At 39.7% G+C, this 9,553-nt stretch overlaps 1 protein-coding gene across 1 annotated transcript; it reads right to left on the bottom strand.

Annotated features, from left to right (window-relative positions):
* LOC135607120 (uncharacterized) lies at positions 1-3,359 on the bottom strand. The gene is made up of 3 exons (XM_065098659.1): positions 3,158-3,359; positions 1,850-2,149; positions 1-258 (listed from the first exon to the last, which is right to left on the bottom strand). The coding sequence occupies exons 1-3, from the start codon at positions 3,328-3,330 to the stop codon at positions 192-194; spliced, it is 540 nt and encodes a 179-aa protein (XP_064954731.1). The 5' UTR covers positions 3,331-3,359; the 3' UTR covers positions 1-191.
* Between the last annotated feature and the right edge of the window lie 6,194 nt (positions 3,360-9,553).

The following is a 9,553-nucleotide window of genomic DNA, read 5'->3' as shown; positions in this document are numbered from 1 at the left end:
TATCCATCAAACGTCACAGATATCATCATGTCATTTGCAGTCTACATGAAGAGAGAAAAGAAAGGTCAGTTCAGTCTACAAGAAGGTCACAACTATGATGCCGGATCCTGTGGCTACAGTGAAGTGAAGTACACGTCCATGAAACATATGCTCCTCGCAAGATGATCACAAGCAAAATGGTGTTTGACGGGCTACCGAGATGACTCTCCACGCTTGCTGACGAATAACTTTCCGACATCTTCAGTAACCACATTGCTCCTGACAAGGCCAAAAACAAAGTTCAATTTGATTATGATATTACTGCCAAGGCAATTAAATGTGATAAGAATGACCGAAAACCAACACTATAGTGCTTTAAACACAGGAAAGAGCTAACCATCAGCCACAGCAAAATATACAAGAGAAGTGAGATGTTAATGGCTGAGAGACCAAGAAAACATGAATTCAAATATCGAGGTGATAATACTGACATCTCAACTAAATTTGTATATGCTCTCTGGTGATATACAGCAGCAGCATATCATACCATCGCACTTCAACCAATCAGTCACCACACAGATAATGACATCAAACATCAACTAATCTGTCAAATTTTCTCTTATCCAAAGCAAGTCATTTATGCAGTTTATTGAACACTTATAACACATGCATATCGGTAATGGAGATAACATCATTGACTTGAATGTTAAAAATCTTAACTCAGAAATAATGCCTTGTCAAAATTTGAGCAGTTTAAATAAATTTGCAAACAAACTAAGCTACTTGAAGTTTTGCTATATAAATCTTAATGGAAAGGGGCTACTTGTCAATTTGACTAATATAGAAGAAACTGATGTTAGATGTAGCAGCAAGAGTAAAAATATAATATGTATGTTCATTCATTATGCTGAAAAACCATGCGAAGAAACTCTCCTTCCCTCGCTATGACTAAAATATTAACTACCAGATGATAACACCTGATAATATTACAGATTGGTGTGTGTGTGTTGAACAAGCAACTGTCCAAGAGAACTATGTGAGGAAGAAAGGGGCCGACTCGTAATTAAACAAGCATTTCCAAGCATCAAACTTCATGGCTTCTGATATAGTTTTTAATCTTTCTACTCGGTCATCATCCTAGTTGGTGGAACATGGATGCTCTAAATGTGTGCCTTACTCGTATCAGATATGTTTCTGGTGGATATGTCTAATTACAGTGTGGGATGCTTCACCGAAGTGACAGATTCCTAAAATAATTATTAAACTTTTAGATATTTGGTAATAAACGAGAAGCACTTTCTGCCTAAAAGCTAGGCAGAAACCTAGAGAATGAAATGCTTGAAACAACATACCACTATATTAATAGTATTAAGAACCTTCCATGAGATAATATTAATGAACTTTATTGATATTTCATATACAAATACCGATAACAAAGAATTACAATGTTAAGCACTAGTGAGTTGCAAACTTACAAATGTTAAAGGCATGTAGTTATATAACATCCACATCCTCCGAAAATAATCCTTCCTTGTATATATGCATTTTACCATTCACGTGCACTAGGTGCTATGCGGATCATTGTTATCCATGTGCACCCAAGCACTAACACCACAAAGACTGAAGCCCCAACCTCTTGACTCAACCAGGAAGCAAGAAACTAAAAAGTTTAATGCAATTTAATGTGATTTGTAGTCACGGATAATGGAAGCACACCCTTTAATCAGATAACATGGAAATTCTTGCTTATCTCATCCAAAATAACCAGTAAACAATCATCACACACCAGTAGTTAGTGTATATAATAGCATGGAGATTCTTCCGGATTGAACAGAAGCTAACCAACTTCCTTTAGTTTTTATTCCCTTACCTCCCACTGAGCTGTGGTGGAACTAACAAGCCACCCATTGTGTTGGGAACATTTCTTGAATGTGTTGATTGTCCTCTGGGATGTTTACTAGATGGTTGAGGAAAGGTAGAACCATTTGACTCTCTCTTCCTTGATGCTCTTTCTGCAATTGCAGCGGCAACTCTAGAGGAGTGATCACCAACCATGTGGTTTGACTCATAGGACGGTGCTGCAAGTAGAACTGATACATCTGGAAGTCCTTCCAATGATGGTGGCGGCAAGGAGATTATAGTTGAAGGTTGATCTGTCACTATGGAGTTTCTGGAGATACATTCAAAAGAATAAAAAAAAAAAGTAATGGAGGTTAGAAAGCAGTAAATAAATAATATAATACTACAAATTCAGATGCTCCTATTGCTAGCAAAATAGAGACCCTCTTACAAGGAGAATCTTTGTAAGCTAAGGTAAGCCCATAACTGAGTTCATAAATTGTTACAGTTGTAGCACTTGCAGATATTCATTTACTCTAGATAGACAATCAACAATCGAGAAGCTACATGGGGAAATGTGAAGTATGACAAAATGCTGAAAACTCCATCTGTCTAATCAAATGATTTGTAGAAATAATTCCTCTCAATAACTTTTACAAGAACCCTTCAATTTTGTTTTTTATGCATATAACAAACATTACCCAAATCTCTAATCTTTCTTTCCACTATTGCAACAAGCAAATGTATGCTATTTTCTACAAATAAATTAACATGTCACTTCAAATGATGATAATAAAAAAGACAACCATATCGAAAATTACGGCAGAATTCCAACATAATATCTGCATGCTCAAATGCTTAATGATTTGCTCAAAAGCATGCTTTTTCCTCTTCTTTATCATCTTTCTGCATTGTGCCGTAGAGCTCACTGTATAATTCCGGTCGCCCTTATGCAGAGTTAAAGAAAATTATATGTCTTATTTACAATATCGCGCTTTCTATGCTCAAAGGTTCTTCTTGCTGCCCTTGGTGACGTATTACAACTAATTTGGAACCCTAAGGCACAAAACCCCAAAGAAGAATCCACAACTAAAAAGTACCATCCTTTACAGTTGTTCTCCCAAATCAAGATGAGTCTATCAAGAAGCACACTCTCATGAAATATGGCCAGCTGAAAAGTACGACCCTTGAAATTTTGCGTAGTTACGATGACCGAGTATGCCGAAGTATATCACACCACCACTCACTAATTTTGGTTGTTTTTGAACAGGAGAATAGAAAGGATCAAAACCCCTTAACAAAACAAAGAAACAATGGAGAGGAAGGAATAAAAGATTACTGATTTCGGCGATTGGGAGGTAGAACCGAAGAAGGCGGCAGCGGCGACGACGGAGGAGGAGAAGCGAGCGAAGGAGCAGCAGATTCGATTTGCTTCTTGCCCTTATCTTCTTCAATTCCGTGCAAATCGATCTCTTCTTCTTCATCCGAAGAGGCGTAATCCACCAGCGACATCTCCCCCCTTCCCTCCTCCGACACAAGAGTGCTTTATTTTTCGTAATTATTATTATCATTTATTAGGTGCTTAATACTACGCGGATGCTTGAGAGTTGGATCTTCCACTATCGGATCCGAGCCCGTTCAAAGATGCGTTGTTTTCTCCACAGAGGATGCTCCGCAACTATCGGATCCGAACCCGTTCGGAGATGGGTCCAATTGCGACGTTGTTTTCATCGCACGAACGCGTCCCCATAAAACCTTCCCCAAAACCATCCTTCTCTCACGAACCGGACCCGTGGGGCCGACTGAAGAGGTCCGTACGGACATTGGAGAGTTCCAACCTAATCACACGTAAAAATATATGTGATGATGAAGAAGAAGAACAAAGAAAAAAGAGAAATAAAATAAATTGAATTCTTGATGGAAATCGATTTGTTAGTAAACAGTTCCTTATAATTATTCCTTTGATCGAGTTCTAAACACGTTTTGTAAGACCATCCGACAAGCTTTGTACACATTTGGTCTCAAAAGGTAAAGATTTTGTTTCTTATCAACAATAAGATGATAGATTTAATGACTAAAGTGATTTTGACATCGATTACGTCACAATTAGTCAATTATCATAAATCGTCTATTTTTTATTATATAAGAAAAGACACTGAATTATCACATTCTAATTTATTATTCTTTTAACCAATAGAATGTATAAAATCAAAATAAAAGAAGAAAAAAAAATGTATGCATTGTCACATTTACATAAATCATATATCGGATTTGGGTGATTGATAACTTGATTCGATCCAATTCTAACTTATATTTAGAAGTGATGATTTTCTCCGAGTTATAGTTTTTGAGATAGCATTAAATTCTTTATATCTCTCCTGTATCACACGGAACCCTATATCGAAAAGAAATTATCGACTAGACATCTTCGTTGCTCGAAGTGTTTCTAAAAATATAAAAATAATTGATATATTTTTTTTAGAGCTGAAGTGTTTCTAATCGTTTACGATTATGAAAAATATTCTTCAAATATAATATTTTTTAGAACATATAATCGGTAGTTGAAAGTGAATATTTCCCATCATAATATCATTATATCCCAAATTATATGGTAGTGTTGTTTTAGTCATTGTGGCAAAAGAATGCTTCATTTTATGTGTGTGATTGGGCTAAAAAAGATTTGGCAAAAACCTCTCCAACCCAAAATTCAATAGCTTGTAAGTATCATGGGCCCATTTTCACCCAATCATTAGCGTCTTCTAACATGAGTTTCTTTCTTTTTCTTTGATTATTCTGTTTTACATAAAGAAGTTTAAAATTCATAAATTGAGAAAAATAGTTCTTTGAGGAATTCTTGAATCTTAATATTTATACGTAAGTCATAGTCTTTCATATGGAATTAAGAAAATTTTACAAAGGAACTACATTAATTGTTTTCAATAACAAATTTGAAGAAAGCGCACGAACAATAGCAAGTTCTAAACTATGTTTGTAGAAGTGTTTGTGTTCATAATTCTCTACGATACAGTAATGTTGTTTTTGGTCCCCAAATCAATATGAATTTGAGAGTTAAATAAATGTATGGTTACAATTTTGAGAAACAAGCATTACAGTTGGAGATGAGTTTGCAAGTGAAATAAGGAAGTGTTGGTAAAGCATTTATGACAAAAATGAGAGTTTAAACACTAAATTTATAGTGAACTATCGTTAATGTTATATTTAAACTGATCTAAACTCTTAGAGAGACATTTAGGATATTGATCCTTGATTTTTGATTTTATAGAGTGAAAATTTTAACTTCGGATCCTCGACTTGATGTTCCTATAGAGATAAAGATGTGTACGACGAGATTACTCTGATGATTAAGTTAGTCAAGAAATAAATAAGAGAGAATATTTAAAGCATATGATTCGAGATAATATTCTTTTGATTATATTTGATTTTGAGAATATTTTTGATAGGAATTGATGTTGGCTTATTTGGACAAGACTCGATTGACTACTTATCATGCGTCGGGTTTCGATTAATAAAAAATATTTTGTAGATTTAATTTTCATGTATACCTTTTTTTTTTGTTATTTGATTGGACCAATCTATTCCATTTCAATAAACTTGAAATCATTAGGGATAAGATTATACTAAATGGATAATATTAAGTCCATGTAGTTTATATATAGCCAAATTATATCATAAAATAGCCAAATTATATCATCATATTTATATCTAACACTAAAAAATAGGATGCCTCTAAACGTGAAATTAGATTCTCAACAACTATTTTCCATTCCATGGATCATCAAAAGTACTTTGTTCAATATGGCTAATCGGTCTTTCTCATTTCTTATCATATGATCGAATAAAGTGATTTTTTCCAATTATATTAGACCGACATCAGATGATCCAATCAAAGATTTGATGAACCTTTCTTTACACCACTGTTGTTGGATCCTCGTGTGACCGGGAATAGGTTCCGATGAGAAGAAGAGGATAAGAAGGAACAAAGGAGTAGCAAAGTCGTTTCGACATCTTATGTCTTCTCCGAATCGTCCTCAGTCAGATCTATCAGCACTGCATATCAGCAACAAACACGCAGAATGGATAATTCACATGGGAATTAAATCGTGTGTGGGGTGGGGAGGTGAGAGCAACTTCGAGACAACACAATCTTTCCCACCACATCACTGCGATTCTCCCGTACGTGTGCTCTTCGTCCTCACCGCTGTTGCAGACGATGGCTACCACCACCCATCTTTGGAACTCGCCGGTGGAAGAAAGAGGCTCCCAAGAGTAGTCTATTTGTTGTCATATTTCGTTCATCGAAGGCATTGGGTTATATGAATGGATCAGCTTCAATCTTGTTTCTGTCTGGTCTACACTAATATAATTGCTCCTTTCCTAATTAATATCTTCAAATTTAAAATTATTATTCATCTAATTTAATACTCTTTAACGATTACATGATGTGATTGAAAGAATAAAAAATATAAAAATTAATATGATGTTAGATTTATGTAAGATATACTATAAATCTCTATTGATCCAATAATCATAATGGTCCTTTACACGAGTCTAATTCTCGTTACGGATCGATATCTTTGTGATTCTCGGATTAGAGGACGATGTTTATTGATAGCTTAACGTATCGTTTTCATTTGGACGAGTATTAGATTTTTGTGATTTTTGTCCTTTAGACGAGTCTAATTAGATCGATATCTTTGTGATTCTCGGATTAGAGGACGATATTTATTGATAGCTTAACGTGTCGTTTTCATTTGGCTAGTATTATTGACCGAATAATCTATTACATTGAAGGTTTAATTCAAGGCATTAAGGTTATCGAAGGATTTAGAATCATGTGATTAAGCTTAATTTCAATCAAAATGAATGATCCGAAGATTATTGTTGTTAGGAAATAAAGAGAAGCCAAGAAAAAAAATCCTCTTTTCTTTTTCACGGTGTTACATATAATGAGTGATGCACGGAGGACATGACTTCCTTGACATGCTTTCCAGCGGATGCATCATATGCACATAACACATGAATTGTAAGTCACATCAATCAGTGGAAATCATGAATCCTGTGTGTGTGTGTGTGTGGGTGCCACAGTAACTTGCTGTGTCTTAATCTCATGCGACGACATCACATCAAACAAAGCATTTCTTCTTTCTTGTTTATTTATTTATTTATTTGTTATCAAAGTGCATTAAGTCTCAAGAATTACTTCATCATCATATTGTTATTCTAAAGTGTATTCCTTGAAACACCAACAATATGAGATTGATAGGGGAGGGAAGGAGGTGAGAGGAGCTACGTGAGTCAACGTAGTCAACCGACATCAAAGATGAGATGCTATCTTCCTCTAAAAGACTTGGGGAGAAAGTGACACGTGGATATATTCTGTAGAAGAAGCGGTCGGTCAGCTCTTGCGGTCTCTTCCTGCGCATAACGTGTTGGAAGCAAAGGATTAAGAGTGTGACAAATCAAGTAAATATTCGAGAGATAAAAGGAATGGCTATCGGGTGGACCGGAAGGAATGATTGCGATATGCCTGTGATCCCATCTCCAACTTGATGAGGGTAATAATGGCGACATGACGCGCCACGACGTTAGCTCCGCCTGAACGACACTCTGCTAAACGAAGATAATAATACCGACGCGATGTGCGTTGACGTCATCTGCTCTTAGACAACGACTTCATCGTTGTCTGACCCAACACGCTTGGCCGAGGCAAAGGAAAACAATGACCGAGACACGCCCATGCCCTGCGGTAGTTCGGTTCTCCACGCAACGCCAACGGCAATGTCAGACGCCATCAGAGGTACGATCCTGCTCCTGCAGGTAGGCACATCAGGTAACACTAAACTTACCTATAAATACCCCCGAGTTTTAAACGAGGGGGAAGCAAGGAGAAAGGAAAAAAGACTTCTTCATCTGGAACCCCCTCCACATCTGCTAACTTGATCGTCGGAGGGGTCGAGCCGAGCTTCCGACCCGACCTGTGTGCAGGTGCAAGGACGGGGTTGCTTCTTCCCGGCGCTGTGGAAAAGCCTTCCTCTCGACGCAACGGCCCGATCGGACCACCGTAATCGGCCACCTGGACGATCTCGAGGGGCGCCGTGCCAGATCCCTATCATTCATACCTCAACTAAGTCGCGTCGACCCCGAGGCTACGGCATAAAGTTATTTACAACACTACTCTTTCTCTTACTACGGTGGATCGATCCCTGGGAAATGGACAATGCTCCTCCTCCGATGAAGAGGGGCATGGAAGATTGCATGGAGTAAGAGGCCAAAGGTTTGGCACGACTCGCAGGAGACCTCTGCAATCCTGTATTATATGATCATCGAGGAAGTAGGGGAAGCGCTCACTCCAGTTTTTCCTAATCTTTAAGAAGAGGCACACATCGACGGCCTCTCACGATCGTTCCCAGGAAAACCAGTCACTGTAATTTGGTGATGACAAGGCCGAGAACAGTAGGACGAGTGACGAATGGCGTTGCGCAGGGCAAAAGGCCGGAGACCGACACGGGGGGAGGGAGGGGGACAAGACATGAATGGAATGTAGTGAGTTGGAGAAGACGTGGCGAGAAAGGGGAGGGGAGGGGCCAAGTTTATTCCATCCCCTGAGCCTTTACCAGGTGGCCCTCCTCCTCCTCCTCCTCCCCCCCTCACCACTGGGGCAGTCTTGCATGGAATTGTTCCTGTTGGTCGTGGACGTCCGGCAATGGCGATGAGATCGATGATGTGGCGATCACGTCGGCCCTGCACGCCGCCGCCATGTGTCGGCCGCTCCCTCGGCCGGCCCATCCACATGCGCTGCGACTGTTGAGCAAAGTGGAGTACATGAGAGGAAGTTCACAGAAAGAAAGCATACAGTTTCACATTCCCCCTCTCATCTTCTCCTTCCCAATCATCCCCTCGATGACTCTCTTCCCCCTCCAATAATATGAGCTTATTCTTCCGTTCAACGTCGAATCATCCTTATCCATTGTAAATCTAAATCGTATACAACTCGCTCTCTCGCTCTCTCGCTCTCTCTCTCTCTGTGCGCTCCTGTGGGCGGTGCTGGTGGCAACAGTGACGCAAAGGCACTCGGTTGTTCGGGAAGCGTACACAAAAGGCTCACCCACAGTGTGCACTCAAGTAGGGTAAAAGCTGCGAGTGGGCTGGTGGCCCCCCACCTGATACGTATCCTACCTAATTTGGATCCGTGGTTCTCTTCTCCAGTCCAATCTCGATCGCGACCAGATTGGACTCGATTGGATTCGTTCCCATCGAGCCAGCCTATTGGGAAGCGTAGGATTTGGTTGGCTACCTTTCTAGGCATTGACCACTGCAGCCAACAACACACCACTAAACACACGGCCTGCCCAATGATGAAACCTTGAACCAAATCTCTCCCAACTTGGTGTTTGTGCTTTTGCCTCGTCGCCAGGTGGTACGAGTCCCCCAACCGGTCCCTAACATGGCAGCCTCTCATTCCCCCAACGCATCTCAGCTTGCAGGCCCCCACTCCCCCCCCGCTTTCCTCTCCCTGCGTGTCGACGGCCATGGGAGAAGCTTCGCCATGTGAACCTCTCTCTGCTCGTCGCCACCAAGGAAAACAAATAACAGGTGACGAAAAACGAAACCTTTGACGCCGACTTGGACCCGAGACGCAGCCGGTCCACGTTGAATCCAACACTGGTTTGACCACCCCACCAACGCACTCACGCCCCCTACCTTTAAATCTCCC

The sequence above is a fragment of the Musa acuminata genome, chromosome BXJ2-3, assembly GCF_036884655.1.
Source record: "Musa acuminata AAA Group cultivar baxijiao chromosome BXJ2-3, Cavendish_Baxijiao_AAA, whole genome shotgun sequence".
NCBI lineage: Eukaryota > Viridiplantae > Streptophyta > Magnoliopsida > Zingiberales > Musaceae > Musa > Musa acuminata.
This window is presented reverse-complemented; position numbering and strand designations above follow the sequence as displayed.

Bases quoted from the DNA above. Each gene is read 5' to 3' on its own strand.
- LOC135607120 (XM_065098659.1), bottom strand. From the start codon at position 3,330: ATGTCGCTGGTGGATTACGCCTCTTCGGATGAAGAAGAAGAGATCGAT. The intron at 2,150-3,157 runs GTAATCTTTTAT...ATGTATCTCCAG, and splicing joins CCTCCCAATCGCCGAAATCA to AAACTCCATAGTGACAGATC. The intron at 259-1,849 runs GTAAGGGAATAA...TGGCCTTGTCAG, and splicing joins CCACCACAGCTCAGTGGGAG to GAGCAATGTGGTTACTGAAG.